The sequence below is a fragment of the Centruroides vittatus genome, unplaced genomic scaffold (genome assembly GCF_030686945.1).
Source record: "Centruroides vittatus isolate TY-2023 unplaced genomic scaffold, ASM3068694v2 contig_1078, whole genome shotgun sequence".
Classification (NCBI taxonomy): Eukaryota; Metazoa; Arthropoda; class Arachnida; order Scorpiones; family Buthidae; genus Centruroides; species Centruroides vittatus.
The window spans coordinates 559,373-581,695 of record NW_027120693.1 but is presented as its reverse complement, the minus strand read 5'-3'; the positions used below and the strand labels follow the sequence as shown (position 1 = coordinate 581,695).

General features: G+C 35.9%; 2 protein-coding genes across 2 annotated transcripts; one reads left to right on the top strand and one right to left on the bottom strand.

Annotated features, from left to right (window-relative positions):
- Window positions 1–6,385: 6,385 nt before the first annotated feature.
- On the bottom strand, window positions 6,386–9,369 carry LOC136973936 (disintegrin and metalloproteinase domain-containing protein 10-like). Its single transcript, XM_067268710.1, has 3 exons — window positions 8,703–9,369; window positions 7,303–7,955; window positions 6,386–7,218 (listed from the first exon to the last, which is right to left on the bottom strand). Exons 1-3 carry the CDS (start codon window positions 9,305–9,307, stop codon window positions 6,659–6,661), a joined length of 1,818 nt encoding a protein of 605 aa, XP_067124811.1. The 5' UTR covers window positions 9,308–9,369; the 3' UTR covers window positions 6,386–6,658.
- A 7,249-nt stretch (window positions 9,370–16,618) lies between these two features.
- LOC136973913 (uncharacterized) lies at window positions 16,619–21,719 on the top strand. The gene is made up of 4 exons (XM_067268690.1): window positions 16,619–16,849; window positions 18,907–18,981; window positions 19,044–19,181; window positions 21,037–21,719. Exons 1-4 carry the CDS (start codon window positions 16,813–16,815, stop codon window positions 21,237–21,239), a joined length of 453 nt encoding a protein of 150 aa, XP_067124791.1. The 5' UTR covers window positions 16,619–16,812; the 3' UTR covers window positions 21,240–21,719.
- The last annotated feature ends 604 nt before the right edge of the window (window positions 21,720–22,323 follow it).

Sequence of the window (22,323 nt, the reverse complement as noted above, 5' to 3'; positions counted from 1 at the left end):
TATTCTTTATTAGGAATTTCATTAAAACATAAATACCACAGATTCTCCAATCAACGGCCATCTCTAAACAGAGGTCTTTTTTTCAGTAACTTCTCAAAAACGCCCGCGAATAAAATGCATACAAAATAAACGGCCATGTTTTATATTCCCGCTATTGGCCATTATGTGGAGGTTTGGTTGTATTATCTGACGTTCTATATTTACAAAGACCTACTACTTTTTACACTCAAAATGGCGGATATTTCAATTTTAATAAAGATGCATTGTGATGGAATCCTTAATAGAACAAAACATTTCATACATCTATATGTATATTTCTTTATTATTATATCTAAGTGGGCCTTTTTCATTGTGGGTTCGGTCGAACCCACAATCAAAAAGGCCCATTTAGTATTCACAGGGCAAGCATATGTAATGTAACTATTAAAAGATTCTATAACCTAATCAACGACGACAGTTTTAAGCAAATTAGCACATTTAAAACTTAAAAATCGCTCAAATAAATGAAAAATACCTCAATAAATGAAGGAAATTCTCTAAAATTTTCAAATCATTGGAGGAAAACCGTATATTTTATTTTAAGAAATAAGCGATAGTAGTATCTATTGACAGAAATCAGCGTAACTCCTCCTACACCAATCATCGATCTTTTTTTTATAACTTCGACTAGTCTACTAATACGTGCATATTATAAATATCGCAGAGGACCGCCTATGTAACGTTATAGTCCATACACCATTAAAATGTCTGAGATTTAAATACGGAAAAATTTCGATGCCATATCGAAATCATATCTATTACCTATAATTTCTGAGAAATGAGCGACCATATGGGCCGTGGGTATAGTAGTAGAGTGCATAACTATAAATTTGGTTATAACTTATATAATGCGAGTTCTAATTATTTGAAATTTAAAATTTATTTTATATATATATAATAGAAGGGTTGCCTGTCTGTCTGTACGCTTCTAAACCGATACGCACCAACGTTCCGCGGGAAAAATACAAACCGAAATGCGCTACACTTCCATAAAACCGACCACCCTTTATGTTTAAATTAAAAAATATATAGAGTATATATAATTAAGTTCGAAAATTACCTTAGTAATCACTATCTAAATCAATTTGCATATTAATTAAGGCTAATAGCGATAGAATTAAAACGTATGCAAATTAGATGACGTTTAATGTTACATCGTGATTGTATCGCGTACAGAAAGAACGTTAAAACGGGAACAAAATTTGATGTTGTTTTAGATAAATTCTTTCATTTTTCTTCTTTCTCCTCCTATATTCTTATCTACACGATGATCCATGAACCAAAAATAAATTGTTTGTGGGGTGTTGCAATGTCAGATGATGATCGATGGCGATAAATTTTTTAAAATATTTAATAAGGTAAATTCCTTAATTCGTATAAAATACGATAAAAATTAAGTTAAGAATATTTGGGAGTGAAAAGCATAAAGAATAAACCAGCAACGAGTTGCTCAGCTTTCCCGGCGACATTTAAAACTGCACGTAGCGCCATCTGTTACCATATTTTAGCAAAAAACTTTTTATATTTTTAAAGATTTTGTTATTTTATAATTAATTTTGAGGGTAAGGATGAGTTTTATAAAAAAAAAAAAAAATTGTAAATGCTAATAACGAGTAAAATAGTCATTAAATCCGATCCTACTGGAGATTCACACGACCCCCTTTATCTCCTCATTCCCTCGACTTTTAACCACCAAAATTTAGTAGTATCGACCCCTCTAATAAACAAACATCCCTGCAAAATTTCAAAAATCTTCGACATAAAGCACGGGAGTTATTAAGCTTCAAAGAGGGTAAACAAAATCGTGCCACACACTAACATATAGCATATAGAAATTAACCCCGAATGTTTTTGAAAAATGTAAAAATTTTGGGGGTCATTTTTTGACAAATTGCCATACTTTTCCTGTTACATGAAACAGCCGGGGAAATAAAAATCGTCACAGATTAATTTGATTTAATGATTTTAGTCATCTTTAAATTTTTAATGCCCACTTTGGCTGAGTGAATGAAACCACCGAACACTGGTCACGGGTTCGTGCATGGCAAGCAGGCCGAGCCACGTGGAGTTTCCCGGATTTTCTTCACGTTAACAGCATCCAAATAGGGACCATTTTCTTATAAAAGACCCGAGGGGGCATCACGGGAAACACCCCTTCGCCAGATCGCCATTATGTATCGTGTATCGTATAAATGTATATAATTTAATAAAAATATAATTTATATTTTTATTAAATGTAAATAGCGTCGGTTACGTACATACTTATATTGGATTTTTACTTAGAATGTATATAACGTGCTGCCGTGCAACGCAACACGTGGGCGATCTGTCAAGGAGAATACCTTTCAGAGGAGTTTACGGGAAACTGGCCTCTATTTAGATGTTACTAACGTAAAGAAAATCCGGAAAATTCAACTTGGTCGGCCCGTTGGCGAGTCACGAACCCACTACCAACTGCCAGTGTTCGGTGGTTTCATCCACTCGGGCTAGGATATTATGTTGGACACGTCAGTAAATTTACACAGTGAATCTGCAAATAGTGGTGTATTTTACACAGCAAATACTGGTGTAATTTACTCAATAAATCAACACGCCCACCTCCAAAAATAACTTAAAATGTTGGACATTCACAACAATTTGAAAATTCCCCGGACACCGGTCACTAGTCCAAAATGTATGACGTATCCGCAATGGCGTAACAACCGTGTTAGTTGGGTTAGAAGTTTCTGGGGTCCCGAGGATCAAGAAGGCCCGAATGCTGAGATACATATCGATATAAATAATCAGCAAAATGCAACTTACCTTTTTTTCTTTTTGATAACTTGAAACCGTGTCGTGTTTCTATTGTTTCTCACACACAATGCAGTGTAATTTAGCGATCACTTGGCTTCCTTCATCTTTATTTTAGTTGATACGCGTATACATTTCGCGTTTCGGGCCTAATACGCCCCTCTTCAGTCAACTAAAGTTGTTAAAAACAAAGATTTTTACATACAATACATTTAAAAAACCGTTACATACTATACTTTAAAAAAGAGATACAAATCAATCATCTTACAAGCATACCTTTTTTTTTATCACGGATTCCGTAAACTGTATGAGGTTTCATGCATACGTAACTTACATTCATACACTCGCATATCTGCTTTAACAATTATATAACATTAACTATTTTTTGATTATGACATTATATTCACTTCTGACACACCTTGAATAATCCATTTTGTTGTTTTTGGTTGAATCATAAAAAAAAGGTGGGAGTATACTGTTACGTTTCTTACATGATAATGCTCATTAGCATATCCTTTCGCGGGAGTCGGTCAATATGACATCATATTCAATTTTCTAAGGTTATTGTCAAAAGCCATGAAAAACTATTAAAGGTTATCATTTAAGATGTATTAATTTTCATAATATTTTTTAAGCCAATTTTCGTTTATTTTTACACTTGGATATTTATTTATACTATTTTGGCTTTTGAAGATTTCAACGCCTTCTTTAAATTTTCTATTATATGTTTCTGGTTCTTTATGTAGAATTTTTATATTATTTTGATCGATGTTGCAATTGTTTATTGTACAGTGATCAAGAAATGCTGAGTTAAGTCTATGGTATTTAAGATCTGCTACATGTTCTTTAAGTCTTGTTTTCATCCGTCTTTTCGTTTCTCCTATATAAACTTTATTAGTACTGCATATACTGTACTGTACACGGAATTTGATAAACTACATTTTTCATTTCTTCTATTGGTTGTATTCTTGATTTTGTGGATAGTCTAGCTTTGATCCTGGTCAATAATTTTTCGTAATTTGGTGCTAATTTTATGTTAATTTTCTTCATATAATCCTCTAATATATGGAAAGGTTACATATTTGACTTTTAAATTCGTGTTTTACTCGTAGTAGTAATTGGGTTGTTAATTTTTCTTCCCATGTGTTAATTAGTCTTTTTTGGATAAAATTTAAAAGTCAATACCTTTAACAGTTTTTCATGGCTATGTACTGTACTCCGAGATCGTGTCTTCCTTTTATTGCCTTTTTTCTTCACTATTAGGTGCATTACTACTACTAGGTGTCATTCACTACTAGACACAAGGCATTTTTAATTTATCTTTATTCTGGATCCTCTTTTTCATGGCCTTTGACAATAACCTTAGAAAATTGAATATAACGTCACAATCAAAAAATAGTTAATGTTATATAATTGTTAAAGCAGATATGCAAGTGTATGAATGTAAGTTACATACATGTTACGTATGCATGAAACCTCATACAGTTTACGGAATCCGTGATAAAAAAAAGGTATGCCTGTAAGATGATTGATTTGTATCTCTTTTTTAAAGTATAGTATGTAACGGTCAGACGGCCGGAAGGCCGAGCGGTAAAGGTGGCAGCCTACCGCTCTGGGGGACCCGGGATCGAATCCGAACGGGTCGAATAATCCCCAGGAATTTTTCGGGGGTGGTCCGTTCGGATATGTCGGGCCCCGTCCCTCACCACCCGGTCGCCCTATTGTGGGCCTGGCCGAACCCCTAATGGGCCTACTAAAAGAGGCCCTCTTAGTGCCCACAGGGCGGAAAGAGTTAAAAACAAAAAAAGTATGTAACGGTTTTTAAAATGTATTGTATGTAAAAATCTTTGTTTTTAACAACTTTAGTTGACTGAAGAGGGGCGTATTAGGCCCGAAACGCGAAATGTATACGCGTATCAACTAAGATGAAGAGAAGCCAAGTGATCGCTAAATTACACTGCATTGTGTGTGAGAAACAGCAACTTACCTTATTTTCTGTCAAGATATACAAAGACGTTCTATTGTTGGAGGCATTGTTAGCTTCATAGTATTTTTTTTTTAACTCTTTCCGCCCTGTGGGCACTAAGAGGGCCTCTTTTAGTAGGCCCATTATGGGTTCGGCCAGGCCCACAATGGGGCGACCGGGTGGTGAGGGACGGGGCCCGACATATCCGAACGGACCACCCCCGAAAACTTCCTGGGGATTATTCGACCCGTTCGGATTCGATCCCGGGTCTCCCAGAGCGGTAGGCTGCCACCTTTACCGCTCGGCCGTCCGGCCGTCAGCTTCATAGTATTAATCGTGTATTATTACAATATGAAATCACGTGGAATTATTATAAATTAATTTGCAAATCTAAATATGGAAAAGCTTTTTTACTCCATTTCTTAGGGCCTTAAAACAAAAGGAAAAACACCAAAAAACACCCGAATCTGCCGTTTATGGGTCAATGAAAATTATGAGTGTATTCAAGAATCAAAGACCTGACCCTTCTTTCTCCATTTTTTACATCTTTTCACCCACCTTGTATTACTACACAGGTTCTTCTCACTATACTCATTCCGGACAGACCTACAATAGGGTGGCTGAAAGGTTTTGGTGGACCGGATTCGACTGCGGGTTCTCTACAGCAGAAGCCTGACGCCTTAACCTCCTTACCACCAATCTACAGTCTCGACCCTAGTTTTGCCATTGTGGCTTAAGCAGCAATTTCACATTCCGCAAGTGGTTCAAAATCACCCGATTTAAATCCAGATTCTAATGATTCACATCCCTACCACCATCTTGGAGGCATCTTCTCTTGGAGTATCGCCCATATGTTGCATGTTACTACATTTTATCAAACCAAATCAAATATCAGGCTCCATCCTTCATCACCCATTACCGGCTTGGCCGGGTATGAAAAGGACCTCATAGTGTCTACAAAGCTGTGAAAGCCAAAAATGATAGTACAAGTTTTTGAATCTTAACATAGGCAAGCGCTACCAGTGAATGCGGAGCCCACCAGTAGCCAAGTGGATAAAAGCACTGCACACTGGTAGTTGGTCGTGGGTTCGCGCCTCACCAACCGGCCGGCCACGTGGAGTTTTCCGGCTTTTCTTCACTTTTGCAATTCCTAAATAGGAGTCAGTTTTCCATAAGGGTGATCCTCGACAGATATAACCCCATGTGTCACGTTGCCGTAAACAATAAAGCAAACTATTGAATTTCTGCGTTATTTCAATTATTTAAAGATAAATTTATTTATTCAATAATGTTACCGATTTTACAATAGTTTTTTTGCAGTATAAGTATTGACTTGATTTTCAAATTAATCTTCTGAAAGCTCTTCAGCACGATTCATATTTCTGTAAATTTTGGAAATCTGAGTCTTCCGAAAGATTGATCAAGTTTTTGAAATCTTACATATTGAAAACATTTTGCTCTTCAAAACATTTCTAGTGTTTAGAAGTAATTTATAAAACTGCTTCGAGGAACAAAAACGTTTCTGAAGGCCTTCAAAGCTTTCTGAAGATTTCCAGGAGTGCTTCAGTTATTTCGAAAAGCTATCATTTAGGAGAATCACGTAGATATTCCTCCTTAATTTGAATCCTTATAAATCATGTTTTCTTTCTCCTTGATTTACCAGACAACTGACTTTCATAATAACGTTTCTTCCCAGTGTAACGCAAGAATACAAAACAAATTAAAAATAGCAAAAGAAACGGAAATGGAAAAATATAAAACCATAGACCATAGGATCTTTTTGTCAGGCACCTTCCATTGCTACAAAAATAAGAAAAGCGCTTGTTATAACCTGTAATTCTACCCTGCATTTGAATATGAATATTAGTTTACTCGCCTTAAACATTTTCCAAAATTATTGCCACATAACGAGCCTTCTTGTTTCAAATATAACTGACGATCAGGAGTGAAAAAATTGAAACGTTGACCACTGAGACATGAAGTGTTTGGGCTCTTGCAACATATGTGACATTCCCAACGAATAGACTTACATTCACATAATTCTAAACCATTATCTTCGCAAATGTTACTGATGCATTTACCATCGCGGCAGGTCCGTGAAGTTCCAAAACAAGGTGATCCATCAGGCTCAGGAGAAGTTGGACAGAATGGCGAATCTCCACGACACGTACTGGAAGCGTTAAAACAGGTTTTATTACTAAAACATGTCATGTTCGTTTTTGAACCAATTTTGCAAGAATCGTCGCAACATTTTGATAATCCAGGAAAGCATTGAGCATTCCTCCTTAGAGTACACTCGTATGGAGATCCTTTAGGGTTGCAACACTTGCAATTACTAACAGATTCATTACAATCACACGTTTCTCCTTCTTCAATGACACCATTTCCACACGTCGATTTCTCGAGTTTCTTCAAACAATGATCTGTTTTACACAATGGATTTTAGTATATCACATTGCAATGATGTACAGAATGGTCAGAATTTAGAAAATGATCCGCGTTCTTACCTTTTGCTTTAAGAGTATGCCTCAAAGATTTCAAACAACAAGCTGAAAACTTGAAATTATTTGGATATGATCCATAAGGTACATCGGGATGCATAATATAATTTCCATTCAAGTCGTTGAAATCGCCAGGTCTACAGATCACAGGATCGTCGGAACATCCGAAAGCGTGTCCAAATTGATGAACTAAGTCAGAAGACACTCGAAATCGCGGCACTACGCTATTTCTTTCAAGATTTGAAACAAATATCACACCGTTTCTCTTCGAACTGTTTGAAGACTCGGAACAGATTCCATCAGTAATTCCTGTTATGGCACAACCCGATTCGTTCCAGAAATCTCTGTGACAAAAATAGATCGACATGCAATAAGGATGGTGATATTTAGATAGATGTTCCAGAAATTCCTTATAATCATTTGTTTTTATATTTTGTATAGGATGACGGATGTTTTCACTTTCTAAAATTGTAATCATTTCTACATTGAATCCGATCCCGTCCGGTTTTCCATCACCATCTGCATCTACATTTTGGAAGATGATTTGGGCATTCATAACGTGATACAGCATTTCTGAAATGGTTCTATTGAGATCGTTGTTCATATAATTGAAGAACGTGTAATCTGCTAAAAGCTCTAAAGAACAACTCAACCGAGATCTGAAAAAGAAAATTTTGTGTAAAAAATATTTGGTTTGGTTTACAGGACGAGGCATAAACAAAATATCTTGAACATAAATGCCAAATGTTAACTGGTAAAAAGATCATTCCAGTGTAACAATCGAAAATTATGCTAAAGAACCCGTGTAGCATCTAATGTAGAGTTATATAGTATACAAAATGACATGGAGTGAAGTAATGGGATAACAGAACAATCTGCTGAAGGAAGAGTGCCTCTAGGGAAGGCTGTCAATGGGAAACTGGCTCCTATTTACGTGTCAGACACATGAAGAAACCCGGAAAACTACGTGGCCAGCCCATTGTCAGGCGCCAACCCGTGACCAACTATAAGTGTTCAGTGGTTCAAGGCCGTCTTAACAGCATTACAGACCCCTGAGCAAAGCGGTGCATTGGGTCCTACCTACACAACCGGTTGGTGATCCAAAAATTTGTGTTAAATTCTAGTCTGTGAGTGCATGAAACCCCAGCAATTGCCTAGTGTGCAGATGCTTTAACCACTGCAGTGGTATTATCCAGCAGGTTACTACTGCGCCATTCCAAAATGGAAACGTATCTTCTTTTGGATTTCATATAGAGGACATTTTCTCTATTTCGACTTTCAAAAATGTCCTCTTTCAGAACAATTCTTTTCCATTAGTAATTTTTCGGATCTACTCAAATTTTGTAATGTTTATGCCCGCATCCTGATGCACCAGTTACTCATTAATAGTAAAAAATTTAACTAACTTTTCATCATTTGCTAAAATATTCGAAGAATAATCGTAAAGAATATCACTTTCCTTGTTGGTTCGCAATTGATTTACTTCCAATTCTTCCTGGCAAATTCTTTTACCATCAGTATCAGTGTTGTAAATAACAACTGACTTAAGGCTATAAGCGATAACTTCCTTTTGCATACCGGAAAATTGTTTATGGTAATAGTTTGGTTCTAAGTAATAAACTTCACCGCCATCTTGAAAACTTCCAATGAACACACCATTTACAAAATACCCGTAAATGATTGGTTGATAAGAGGATGTTCTTACGAATATGGATGCAGATGGCATGTTTCTAAGATACAACTTTACGGTTTCCTGTTCCGAATGCACGTACACTTTTGCTGCTACAGAGAAGAAAGAATCATCCATTTTCAGGTTAAATTTAAGGAATTTCTGCTCAATTGAGAATTTCAGTTTCACGTGTCGCATGCTGTTTTTATAAGGAATGAATGTAGATACGTTAAGAGAAGCGAATGACTTGATTCTATATACATCACTTAGAGCTGAAGGGTATCGCTGATAATTTATGCAAATTACCAAAGCGATAATCCCAAAAAACACAACGCGATACATTGTTAACGAATTCGTTGAAGAAATTCCATTATCAAGCCGAAATCGAACAAAATTTCAAATTTTGAATTTAAATTACTATTTTATAACGATGAAATCGGTTATAAAATATCCCAACGCCAATTGAGATTTCTCTTTCTAAATTCATTTAACCCCATTATGCAGCCGCCATTTTGTTTCACTGCTTCAAAAGGAAACATCATAATCTATAACACGGCTCAATGTATATAAATTTTATTCAGTTTCACTCGTTTTCATAGAGTAGCCCGAAACTTATTTAACACCCGCATATTATTATAGTACAGTACTAGTAATTCAATGGTATTCAATAAATGGCGTAATGTGTGTGTAACCGCCCTAAAAATATCTCGGTAAACTGAACATAAATTAATTAATGTTAAAAATATATGCAGACAAACATTAAAATTGTTATTTTTAGGGAGTGTTTTTGTGTAAACTAAAATGGGTTCTTATTGGTTGAAATTGTAAACAATTGGATGTTCTTAATGAATGTGTTACATCACTGGGTGCTGTAATTGGACTACTTTTTCACACTTGAATATTATATATGTTAAGTAAAGTTACATAAAAAAAAAGCAAATCCTTCAATTGGTCTCATGAGCAAGAACAGCCGAGAAGAATAGCAGCCATTTTGAATCTGACATCAATTCAACGACGTGGAATTTGAAACTCCAATAGTTTTATTCCAGTTCTTACAAACGGGTCAAATTTAAATTTGCTTATTTATGTCTCATGTTTTAAAGATTTATTTATGATATTAAAAATAAATCTAAATATATTTCCGTTTTATTATTTCATATATCATAAGAGCTGTCAAATTTTATTTATAAGACTACGTTATTTTACTTTTCCCTTATTGTTCTTCTACATAGCGTTAAATCTGTGACCTTTCACATTTCTTCCAAGATCTTTTAGCCCATTTTTATAATTACGTGAAATAATGGGTTATTGAGGCGGCTTTCGAGTAAACATATTCTGTTGTGGATTCAAATGTACTGTGCGTGGTGGTGCCATCTCTCTGGATGCTCCATCAGTGCTGCCACCTCTCTGGCATATATATGGCTACAGAGGTGGCAGCACGGTTGACCGCCCAGAGAAGTGGCACCCGTACATAGAAATAACTTGCCAACTTTCAAAATTTTTGGTTCATCCAGTGCTGAAACTTAATGCAAAACTGAGAGACAAAGTTTTGTAAGGGTTTTTTTATTTCAGGGCTCCTTAATAGGGGGAAATCAAACTTCGTCCAATTACTACTACTGCCCTACACTAATTCTTTGGCAGCCGGGAAAGTAAAAATGAAATTTGTCAAGAAATATCTGTCCGTCACGCTCTATAAACCAATACTTCATCTTAGCCAGTAGCAATTACTGATCAGCTGGCACGACGACGTATAAGATAGCGAGCGTGACGGACAGACAACAACATTATTTAGTTACATCGATCCATATCACATTAAACCAAGTTCAATAGGAGCGATGCCAGTTGCAAATGATGCGAGGAAGTATTAATAAAATGGAAATCTCTACGAATAAATAATAAAAAAAAGAAAGAAAGAAAAAAAATATCATCTTTAAATTGTTCTCTCATAAAAATAAAATTATTTTACTCTTCTACAAACGTTTGCTTTATTGGATAGAAAAAATCAATTTGTTTTGTTAGAAGCGGCTAGTATTTACGGAGCATATTAGAGGGAGCAAAACCAGGTCACTCAAGATGAAATTAAACGTCTTCCCTCCCCAAATTAAAAAAACAAAATTATATTTTTCTACGAATTTTTTCGATAAACTCGCTTAAAATTCTATTATCGTACAGGGGTGTAAATTCTCTAAACCGGTTCAGCTTTTATGTGTATATATATATATATATATATATATATATATATATATATATATATATATATAAACTTTGATACAATCTATCAAAATCAATATCACCACCTGTCAAAAAACTTCACGATAAAATGGATTTTTTCGTGAATAACCAAGAGTAAAGTTGGTTGTTTTGAAGCTTTTTTTGGGTGCAATTATGTAATTTCTTTTAAATAAATTTAGTTGTAAGGGGTGAAACGTAAAAAGTAATTGTTTAGATGCTTCTAAACAATTATGGAGTGATGTGTTTTAGCGTTGTTTTAAGCATTTCAATTGTGTAAATTCAAAAAAGTCTGCATCTAGCATTCCTAGAGTTAAAAAAAAAAAAAAAAAAAAAAAATGCAAGAACTAGTTGATTAACTTTCCCGGCAATATCGTTTAAAACTGCGCGTGGCACCAAATATTACGATATTTTATTTTAAAAACTTTTAATATATTTATTATAAAACGGAAAAAAGTTTAATTTGGAGAGTAGGGACGAGTTTTATAAAAGAAAATTGTAAATGCTAATGAGTAAAATCTTCGTTGAGTTCGAGCCCACTCGAGATACCACTTTATCTCTCACGCCCTCGACCTTTACCGCTGAAATTTAATAGCATCAAATCCCCCTGCAAAATCTCGTAATATTTCGACAAAATGCGCAGGAGTTATTAAAGTTCAAAACGAGCGAATAAAGTGGTGCCCTCATGGAAACATCCGTACATATAGAAAACCCGTTTTTTTGGCATTTCTGGACGTTTCATGGTGTTCAGAGTCCAAAAATGTAAACATCTTGGGAGTCATTTTTTTGACCGATCGCCATACTTACCGTCTTTTATATATAATAGAGCCAGGAAAGTAAAACCAAACCTCCGAACACCGGCCATTGATGGAAACACACAAACAATGGCAATTCTTTAAAGTTTTGTTAAAAAATATTCCAGAAATGTCCTCTGTTTAGAGGTGGCAGTTTTCGGAGGTTCTTATGTATTTAATGAAATTGTAAAAAACGCAATAAAGTTTTTAAATTTGAAAAAAAATCTCTCAAAAATTCGAAATTGAACCATTTGAGTGAAGATTACAGTTGCGTGGTGCAAGACCATTGATGATCATGCAATAATAGAATAAAATTATACAAAAAATATTTATTTTGAGTTTATTTTCAATGCAATTTTGAGTTCTTTAAAAAAAAATCAGCATCCAAAAATTCTGACACCGAATCACACAATTGTTTTGAAGCTGTTCCGTAGCACAAAACGTTCTTGCAAGTTGTTCTTAGATTTGTTTTTTGAGAGCGACTTCCTAAAGAGGAGGAACCAAACATCTGTTTGGTTTCTTCACTTTAATAAGTCCTGATGAAGTCAAATAATTAGCAATCATTGACATCATCAAGAAAGTGGTTTGGCAAACGAATGCTTCCCTGAGACACCAACATCTCTCTTCTGCTTAATAATGGCGTCGTTAGTTTTACCTAATGAACTATTGTATTAATATTTGTATAACAAACGTGAATATCGCTCGATAAATCGCCCGTGTTTACCAATATATCGACGTTCATAACCGGTTTGCCAATGGCGAATTTACCAGTACATTTGTACACTGTAAATTCGTAGCTAAAGGCGGGTTGGAAAATTGGAATTTTGCATCGATCTACAGCAATTTAGACTTGATAAATTCGAGTTTTCCAATCAAGTAATATAAATGCAGAATGCGGCACTGTATACTGAAGCGGCATCGACCGTTGTCAATTTAATATTAATCTACAAGACCCTAATGTGAAAAATGGGACTCTCTCCTGAAGGGACTCGACTTTAAATATATAGAAGTGGTTAAAATCGCATATAATTTATTATTGATTAAATTCGTTAGGATTTTCCATCCAAATTTCGATTTATTTCCTAAATATATTTACAAGTGTCTATATTTTCCTCAAATGTACTGTACGTTATCAAACATAAATATAAAAGTATTTTCTGTGTTAAGTACATTACAATTTAATTTCGGAATCAATCTTCCGCTCGGGATCGCTGCTACTGCTATAATCAACCACTTGAGGTCGCTGCTGCTATGACCAACCGCTTGATGTCGCTCCTGCTAAGCTGCAGCAGCGACTCCAAGCGATTATATTAAAATAAAAGAATTTTAAAATGTGGCATTAAGTCACCTTCAGTTCGCTTTTAAAAAATCGCCAATGATTGTCCTGTCAGTCTCTTCGTCTGTAAGATTGTCTAAATTCACTGTCAATTTTTATTCTTAATCGTCATTATCTGATTACATTGTAAATGTTGTATATTTTAAAATTATAATTATGCGCAATTTTGAAACAAAAGTAGCAACTAATAAATAGTAACAAATGACCGCCATACTGAATCAATATCATCATGTGTATTTTTCATTTTATTGCTGAATCACTCATTTTAATGCAGGAATTGCTTGTTAAACATTATACAATAAAATAAATTTATTTATTGTATAATGTAACAGCAGCAGCTTTTTTAAAGAATATCATGAAATTTTAATTGAAAAAGTCACCTCGAGAATTCGATCCACATTGAATACGAACTCATGATTAGATGTGGCTCATATTGGCCAACCTCAAAGCGGGACAAGCATGTCGTCATGAACTAAATACTAAAGCAAAAGCAATAACGGGTTGCATGGAACGTTCAAAACGCAATTCTCTAATAATTTAGTTTATATAAATACTAGGTTTCTTCTTACAAAAGCATAAGAGATGATGGATGACTCTTTTAATCTTAATATATATAATCGAAAAGAATGAAACTAACTATAATGTTTCTATAAATGTGCACATCATCCTTGAGAAAATTCAGTAAACTTTTTCTATTTCTGACAAATTGGTTATCCAAAGATTGGTTTTATTAGCATATGGCAACGCGTCACATGGGCGATCTTCCAGGAGGTGTTTTATGGGAAAGTGGCCTCTACTTAGGTGATGCTAACATGAAAAAAACCTGAAAAACTCCACCTAACCGGACCGCTGGCGAGGCGCGAACCCACGACCAACTTCCAATGTTTGCTGGTTTTTAACTACTCAGTAACTGGTGGGCGTTATTATCCAAAGAAATTATCTTTTGGATATCCTCAAATCATACCCAAAAAATAGAGCTTGCAATCACTACAATACAGCTGGCATGGAAAATGTACTCTCTCTCTATTCTCTGGTACACCAAGAAAAATCGAGACATTTATTCTTAAAATAACTATTATATTCTAAATAAAGTTTGTATGTATTTGCAATGAAGTAAAGCACTTAACAAAAAGCACACCTCAAAATAAATTAATGTAGGATCCTCAATGAGACTTTTTTAATGACCTTGGATAAACTGAAGAAATCCTAAGATGTCCGAGGCCATATATCCATGGATCTTTCTATTTGAAATAGAAGAATGATAAATCAATATTCATTTACAATTTATAAAATAAGAGAGCTAACTGATCACAAAGCCTTCAAAACTCCAACATTCAAATCACAATTCAAGTGTTAGATTTTTAATGCGGAACCGATAAAAAAATCTTTACCATTTAACAACCAGATAATGAAACGATAAAGGCGTCAGGGTCCCCAAAGCTTGCTGCTACAGGGACCCTAGTTGAAGTTTAACTCGTGAATCTAAAGAATTTCTCGTGGGCAGGATTCTATCGCGGATATGTTGAATCTCATTCTCCTCTTGTCCAGTGGCGCAGCGAACATAACTGGCGCCTGAGACACGACACTTTATTTGCGCCCCGTCCCCCTTCCAGAAACACATAGTTTGTCTTGGAGACCATTTGATACACCCCCTTGCACCCCCTCACTACGTCACTGCTCGTCACTCCCATTGTGGCTGCATAAACCCATGAACATGCGAAAGAAGTCCTCTCAGTGCTCACACGGAAGAGTGTTGAATAAAAAGAAGCCATCCCGACTCCAATATGTATTATAAATTCATATCAGCGGCATTACAGGTGGCACTACTTTCGTTAATACAGTTTTACAGCAGCTCTCAGCTGATGTGCCAGAAAAATATCATAGGAGTGCCACAAAATTTCATAAACAGTTTCAAACACAGAATGGCGGATTAGTCTACTTGATCCTTCTACACGCCTTAATACAGTTGTCACATCATTTTCAATTATTACGTCACAGTCGATGATGATCGGAAGAAAATTCAAGTTTGTTTTTAAATTGGTATGTTAATTTTAAAAGAAAAAAAAACCACCCAACTGCATTCTAGTGTTTTTATGCATATTATATTATCTTACAATGTAATTAAAGAATGGTACAATTAAATATTTGTAAGATATGTAGTATGTCTGACCTTTAAAGTATGTGAAAAGTTGCGTTTGATACAGAAGAAAGAAACTTAATTTGTTGGAAAGTTGTAATATTATGTTTTCGAGAACTGCAAAAGAAACTCATTGATTTGTCACTTTGGCTCGCTGGCAGGATCGATAGGTTACAAATTGTTTTCTTTAACTTAAGTCAGTGTGAACGTTACAGAAAAATGGAAGCGTTAAAAAATATTTGATTCGAAAAACAAATATTTCAGTCAAAAATCTCATATATAAACTGTCATCGAGTGGCAGCAATCTCTATCATTTCTTTCGAGTCATAAGAGAAATAAAACATCGAAAAGATTTTTCAAAGAGGAATAAATCAATATTTTGATAGGCATATCGGTACGCTGGGTGTTCGATTCAATTTTTCGATATTTCCAAAAAACATCTCGAATTTTCTTTAAATCTAGAGCCAGATTTCCACATAAGCTAGATAAGCTACAGCTTATTCTCGCGTTATGAGTATATAGCTCGAGGCCTCGCGTTTTTCTGTCACAAATTAGTGAGGAAGGGCCTCAACAAGTTCAACCCCGATGAAATTCTTTAACAAGATCCATTGCTGTTAACTGCAACTCTCTGAAGAAATATTGTTTTCTCAGATTGTAATCCAATGGTACATTTTTCATACAGCAGGAGAAATTGATAATTTGCATAAAGAATCGATTGCTCCTCGAGTTCTCCGTGTAAAATCATTCTAATTTCTGTAAATATTTTGGTGTTTTTAAGATACAAGCACAATCGATTCAATAAGAGCACATCGATCGTTGGATCCGTTATGTAACTTCAGTACAAGCAACTGAAGCATTCAACTACTTAACAAGAAAAAAGGACCATTATGAAAATGGTTATAGAGCGTGAACACATCATAAAAAAGCGAACTAGTAACACTACCGGATCATAAACCGAATCAAATTCACCTATACAAAACTTTATTTTACACAGAAACAATCGATAATAATAGCAATTAAGAATTACAAGAGCAGCAAATCAACCATTATAAGCAATTACACGAAAATAATACGGTACCCACGAGCTGCAACTGCACAGGAAGGGCAATTCGATCACACGCATCAATTAACTGCTTATATTTTAGAACAGTAAACAAGGACTGTTGCTCGGGGAATGCAGAACACAAAGCGTGCCATCAGCGCTTTTCATTTACATCGCCAGATGGCGCCCACGAATCCCCCCTCGGTGTCATCGAACGACAGGTTCACTTAACGGGTCTGTATTCAAAAAGCCAATTTCTATCGTCATGCAAACGACTATCGGATACAAACACCTCGTCTCCATTGTTTCATGAAACCCAAAGAGCAAGAAGGACACTCGAGGATCGGTAAGTAGAAACGTAGAATTTAAAAATACTCGGATTTAAAAACTTCCCCCTGCGAACAGAAACGTCGACGGGGTATATTTCACAGTTGATATTCAATTCCCTATTGTAAATTCAGTTACTTCAGAATCACCGTAACCAAGCAACGGATCGATCAAATTAACGATAACACTCGTTGCCAACCGAAACGTGTGGAAACTTTCGCTTTTGCTCTAAATTATTTTTCTAAACAATTTCTAGCGAGGCAAATTCTTTGGAGCGAAAATGTAGAAAATGTCAAAAGGTCATCCTGTGCGAGATACCTCTAACCACTCTCTCGCGCCATTATTGTTGACGTTTTATATAAAGATTGTATTGGTTCTCATCCTGTCGCTTCCTTTAAGTCGTTTCTATTGTACTACAAGCTTTCCTGCTCGGCGCCTTCCTGTTCCAGGGATGGTATCCATCCCTTTTCGAAAGATAGACAGACGAAACGTCCTCTTTGTCTGCTGCTCCTTTCATCGAAAGTGAGTCTATTATGCAATACAATAATTCTAGAATAACTTCCATCGCTGATGACGTTTAAAATTCAAATTTCCAGGACGCTTAGTTGTTCTCCAGCTGAATGTCGCGCATCTACAACACCATTAAGGCAAGTAATTGTCCTCCTCTGAAGTCAATTCGCCCCTTATTTACAGGGGAAAAACACTAGAAAATAAGTAAAAAGAATTTAATGCAATTTATAACAAAATATAAATTTAGAAAAAATTCAAAGAAGTGCAATTGCAGTGTCAGTTGCCGAGTTGTTCGAGTTTAGCGTGCATAATTGAAAATTTCATAAAATCACTTGAAATTTCAGATTCTTTGTTCTCCCTTCTCGGAAAAAAATCGTAATTTTAGCATTACTAAATTTGTTTAACGTGTTGCAATTTAACTTTTGCACAGCCAAGGACGGTTTTTCCCTGCACCATTATTAAATCATTTAGAGTAAGAACATTTAATATTTCATAATATAATCTTTCCTTATGATTTATTCGTGTGAATTATAATGCCAAAGTGATATGTTGCCCACGATAAAAAGTTGAAGCAGGGGTTTCCCCACTTTAAAGAAATTTCTACACGCAAAACAATAATCTAACTGTTAAAGTAACAAAATGGAGGCAGAGGCGTGAAAAGCCTATCACTGGGGAAATCTTGACATGTCAAGCACCTTCTCTCACCAACTGCGGGCCACCAAACCCGTAAACACATATGATTAATGAAGCCCTCTTAATACACTTAGAGTGGAAAGAATCGTGCCAAAATGGCGGCATTCTGCCAGAACAGATGTTAATTGCTGAATAACGGCTTTCAGTTCAATTACAAAATCATCTCTTGTAATTGAACTGAAAGTAAATTCAAATTCTTGGCACATTAAGAGAGTTCATCTCCAAAATCAATGTAATGTTCAGTAATTTTTGCTAAAAAGAAAGCGTTTCATCAATGCTTATTCCTCCAATCTAGATCGTGTCCAAGACGATTAGTAATGGATTTTTGGCAAGTTTAAATTGAATTAAGATTGAAGATAAAGTAGCTTGGTTAGATAAGATGTGGCAACGCAAAACATGGGCGATTTGCCAAGGGAGAAGCCTCTCGAAAGGACTTTCTACGGAAAACCGACCCGTATTTAGGTGTTGTACACACGAAGAAAACCGGAAAAACTCCACGCGAACCCGCGACTTTACTAGTGTTTGGCGGTTTGATCAATTCATTCATTAAGATGGCATCGGTCTACAGGACCAAGCATATAAAAATTTATTAAATACGCAATAAAATTAAATCTAATAATCACCCCTTTTACTCGTTCTGTCGTGTAAGTACTAAGGGCGTTTTTTCTATACCCATTGTGGCAAACAAAGGAGGGATACCGGATGGTGAGGAACAGGACCTGACGTATCCATTGCTCGCTCGAATCCGATAGTCTGCTCTAACTGGAAGACAATCAGGCCAATTTTATCAAATTAAAGCTCTCAGTTCTTTGTACCCATTAATGGCAATCTACTGTTCGTCTCATTTCGATCAGAACATTTTATTTTTTTCAGCTTCCGATTCTTCACACCCCTCAGGAACAGAACAGAAGAGATTGGGCCATATCAAGCGACGATCCATACCAACAGGTAAGTGCCATGGATATCCTCCTCCTCCTCCTGCCATATTTTGATAAGCATTATCCGTTCAGGATTCGATTTCGACTTGGATGAAGTATGGCTACCGAAGATTCAGATGAGATCCAGCAGAAGAATGTCCAAGGATGCAGAGGATCCTCTATGTAGAACTGTGCCTAGTCAATTCTATTCTAGGCACCAATTACTGAAAGGTAGATACATTTATCTCTCCTATCTTATATGTTATCGTAACGATATTTCCCATGCAATAAGATGTTCGACCTTCTTCAACACGGTTTCTTTCTTACGGATCATCGGAATTAAGCTAGAAATCGAACTCTGACTCCTCTTACGAGTAAGATAAACTGAAAAAAACGTATAGATATATAAATTCAAAGGCTCAAACCCGCTTCAAAATGGAAATACTACGCGATTTAACACGGAGATAGTGTTATCAAACCATACGCAAATCCAGTTTATCACGCTTAAACAGTTAAAGACGATCCCCTTCAGTTTATCTTTCCACTTTTCTAAAGAGGAATATCGTCGATACTTCTTAAATTTCTAAGAGTCTTTGTCTAATATTTCCAGGAATATAATAAAGTTTAGTCACCATATAAGAGCGATAAGGGATTCTTTTAGTGTTCGTTACCTTTATCGTGAACAATCTCGAGTTGTTTCCATCAGGGACAAATGGATAAAACTGCCGATTCAGCTGCAAATTGTTAGAGCAAAGTTAATTTGCGCATTAATTACGGCTCCATTAAGTCTTCTCCTCCTCTTCGTCTGCCATTGCTCATCGATTGTCATCTGTTGGAGACAGCAGTGACGTCAATGAAGCGACGACTCGTCTTCTCTTGTCATCACACACTTTTTCCATTTTCGCTCGAGAGTGCTGCAAATGCAGTGTAATTGTGGAGGAATCTGATAGAAAAAAAATTGAAAAAAAATGTTCATTCGAGAGAAGAATTTGAAACTACATTTAATATAAAACAGAGACGAAGAGGAGACACTCGAGCATCAATAAAAATCCATTTATTAAATGGAAGGCACGGACGTAATTGTTTAAATATTCGAGTCCATTTTAACATTCCCTCCATGGATAAATCTTGAAGAGATGATCATCAAGAGGAGGAGGATGAAGCCCGTTTTGTGCCAAGCCTCCTATTTCCAGAAAGAATATTTACTAAAATTAGTTTAGTGATGCGGAACTCCACGCTTTCCCTTTCAACTCCACCACTCGTTTTCCATCAGAATCGATAAGTCTAGAAAAAGGAACACAGCTTAAGAATCCAAAAAAAAAAAAAAAAAAAAAAATGCTTTTCTCACAAGAGAAGACGAGACTAAAAAGAGATTTTATTCATAATCTTGTTAGCAAATGTGCAAACACTTGCTGCAAGAGGCTACGTTTTAAGATAAACAATCGCCTCCAGAAGGTAACTCGATTAAAGATCTACATCTCGATGCACGCTGAAGCATCTAGAAACCATTAAAGAGCAGGCAAGAGCGGTGGATTCGATAAATATTCGGACTTATACGCACGAAGAGCATTAAAAAAACCGCATAAGACTCGTTTTTCCAACACACACAGACATTTTCAACTGAAAAAGTTCGAACTTTGGCAATTTTTGGAGTTATCTAGGATCGAATTTTCGTTCTGGTGGTAGAATTTATCTGCGTGTATATATATATATATATATATATATATGGTTTTTCTCGCTCTACATCCCAGTAGCGGAACGATTCGACCTTACATCCTCTATAGATATTTTCGGACACATTAAAATAGTCAATATCGATTTTCACTGCCATCATTCACTCGCGTTGCAGCGGTTTGATGTACTTTCTATATGACATTTACAGAATCCTAGAGGCTATTGATGTTGTTTACATAGATTCCAACAAAGTTTACTTACTCTCCAACTATAAATTTACCAGTTCCTACTAAAATTAGGTGCGCAAACTATCCTAAAGTAGTTAAGACTGTTGCGGAAGCAGCAAGAGTGGCAATTTAGCGCCATTCCGCTGCTAGAGAAGTTCAGAAATTTAATCTTTTATTCGTTGCAGGTGATCACACGCTCCAACCATCCATTCACAACTCGAACAACACCCCGGTTTACGTGTACAAACCGGGAAGAGAGAAGAATAACAACCAACCTTGGCCATCAAGAGCGCACGATGGAACCGCAAACAGGCAACAGGAGGGTAGAAACGACGCTCCTATTCGTCAGGATGATGATAATTTCGACGCAGACACTTTCGATTTTTGATAGAGATTCCAAGAAAGGGCACAGAGGGGAGGGGGTTTTACTTCCATTAACTAAATGTTACTTGAGCGACCAATTCTCTAACGTCACGCATTATAAATATTAAGCTGTTTCGTGAGAAAGCGAAGATTCTTTCCATTTATATTTTGAGTTTTTTCCCCCTCCTCCTCTTTTGTATTTTCATGATCGAAATCTTGTACGGGAAGAAGGAATTTTTAGATCGATACGTCACCGAGAATTCGACGGATTTTAAAATGTTTCTGTGTTAAATAACGCGCGTAACACGTGGATTGATGAGTCTTTGTTACTAAATATTCCAAGATCAATGCCAAGAGTTGAATTAATATCTGTTGGGGCACTGCAGCTAAATTTCGTGCTGTACAGTGACGTGTTTCCTGTTATTCTCTGCACTTATATACCCGCAGATCTCAGTTTTACTTGAAATATTGTAAATGATAAATAATAAAATTTGTTTCTAGTTAATTTTCTTACTAAATAATTAAAAATTCATCCATTCTTTTAAAGTTTCGAGTGGGTTTTACCATAATGAAGAGGGCGGAAAACGTAAGATATGACGAATTTTTGCATCAAAATTGAGAGAATGGCTTTAAAGATACACGAAGACGTTATCAAAATCATCGTCATTAAGTAAAACGTGCAATTCCTTCTCGCGCTTTCAACCGTCTCCTACTTCATCTACATCCTCCTCTCTCGCTCCCGACGAGGGAGCATCCTTCAAGCAATTGTCTTCTAGTAATTGCACTAGTGTCTAAGGTGATTGAGCATCAATAAAAACAGGATCTCGAAACAGAAAACATCCAACATATTCGCTTGGAACCGCTCACCCCTTCATCATCACCACCGAACACAGCAACAACACTAATTCTCCTACCCATTAACGAACAAATTCGGCGCTTTCTACATCCCACATTTTACGAAAACCACCCGAAATAAACGAATTTCTAGAAAATGGAAGCGAATTCCTACCTAATTTCGGAAACGGAATTACATCCGACGTCTGTAAATTCGATAAGATAATAAAGTCTGTGCCTCACTTCGATCGATAACACGCGCGATACATAATTAC

Bases quoted from the DNA above. Each gene is read 5' to 3' on its own strand.
- LOC136973913 (XM_067268690.1), top strand. From the start codon at position 16,813: ATGAAACCCAAAGAGCAAGAAGGACACTCGAGGATCG. The intron at 16,850-18,906 runs GTAAGTAGAAAC...TATTTTTTTCAG, and splicing joins AGAAGGACACTCGAGGATCG to CTTCCGATTCTTCACACCCC. The intron at 19,182-21,036 runs GTAGATACATTT...TATTCGTTGCAG, and splicing joins TAGGCACCAATTACTGAAAG to GTGATCACACGCTCCAACCA.
- LOC136973936 (XM_067268710.1), bottom strand. From the start codon at position 9,307: ATGTATCGCGTTGTGTTTTTTGGGATTATCGCTTTGGTAATTTGCATA. The intron at 7,956-8,702 runs GTTAGTTAAATT...TTTCTTTTTCAG, and splicing joins ATTTTAGCAAATGATGAAAA to ATCTCGGTTGAGTTGTTCTT. The intron at 7,219-7,302 runs GTAAGAACGCGG...TGTGTAAAACAG, and splicing joins GCATACTCTTAAAGCAAAAG to ATCATTGTTTGAAGAAACTC.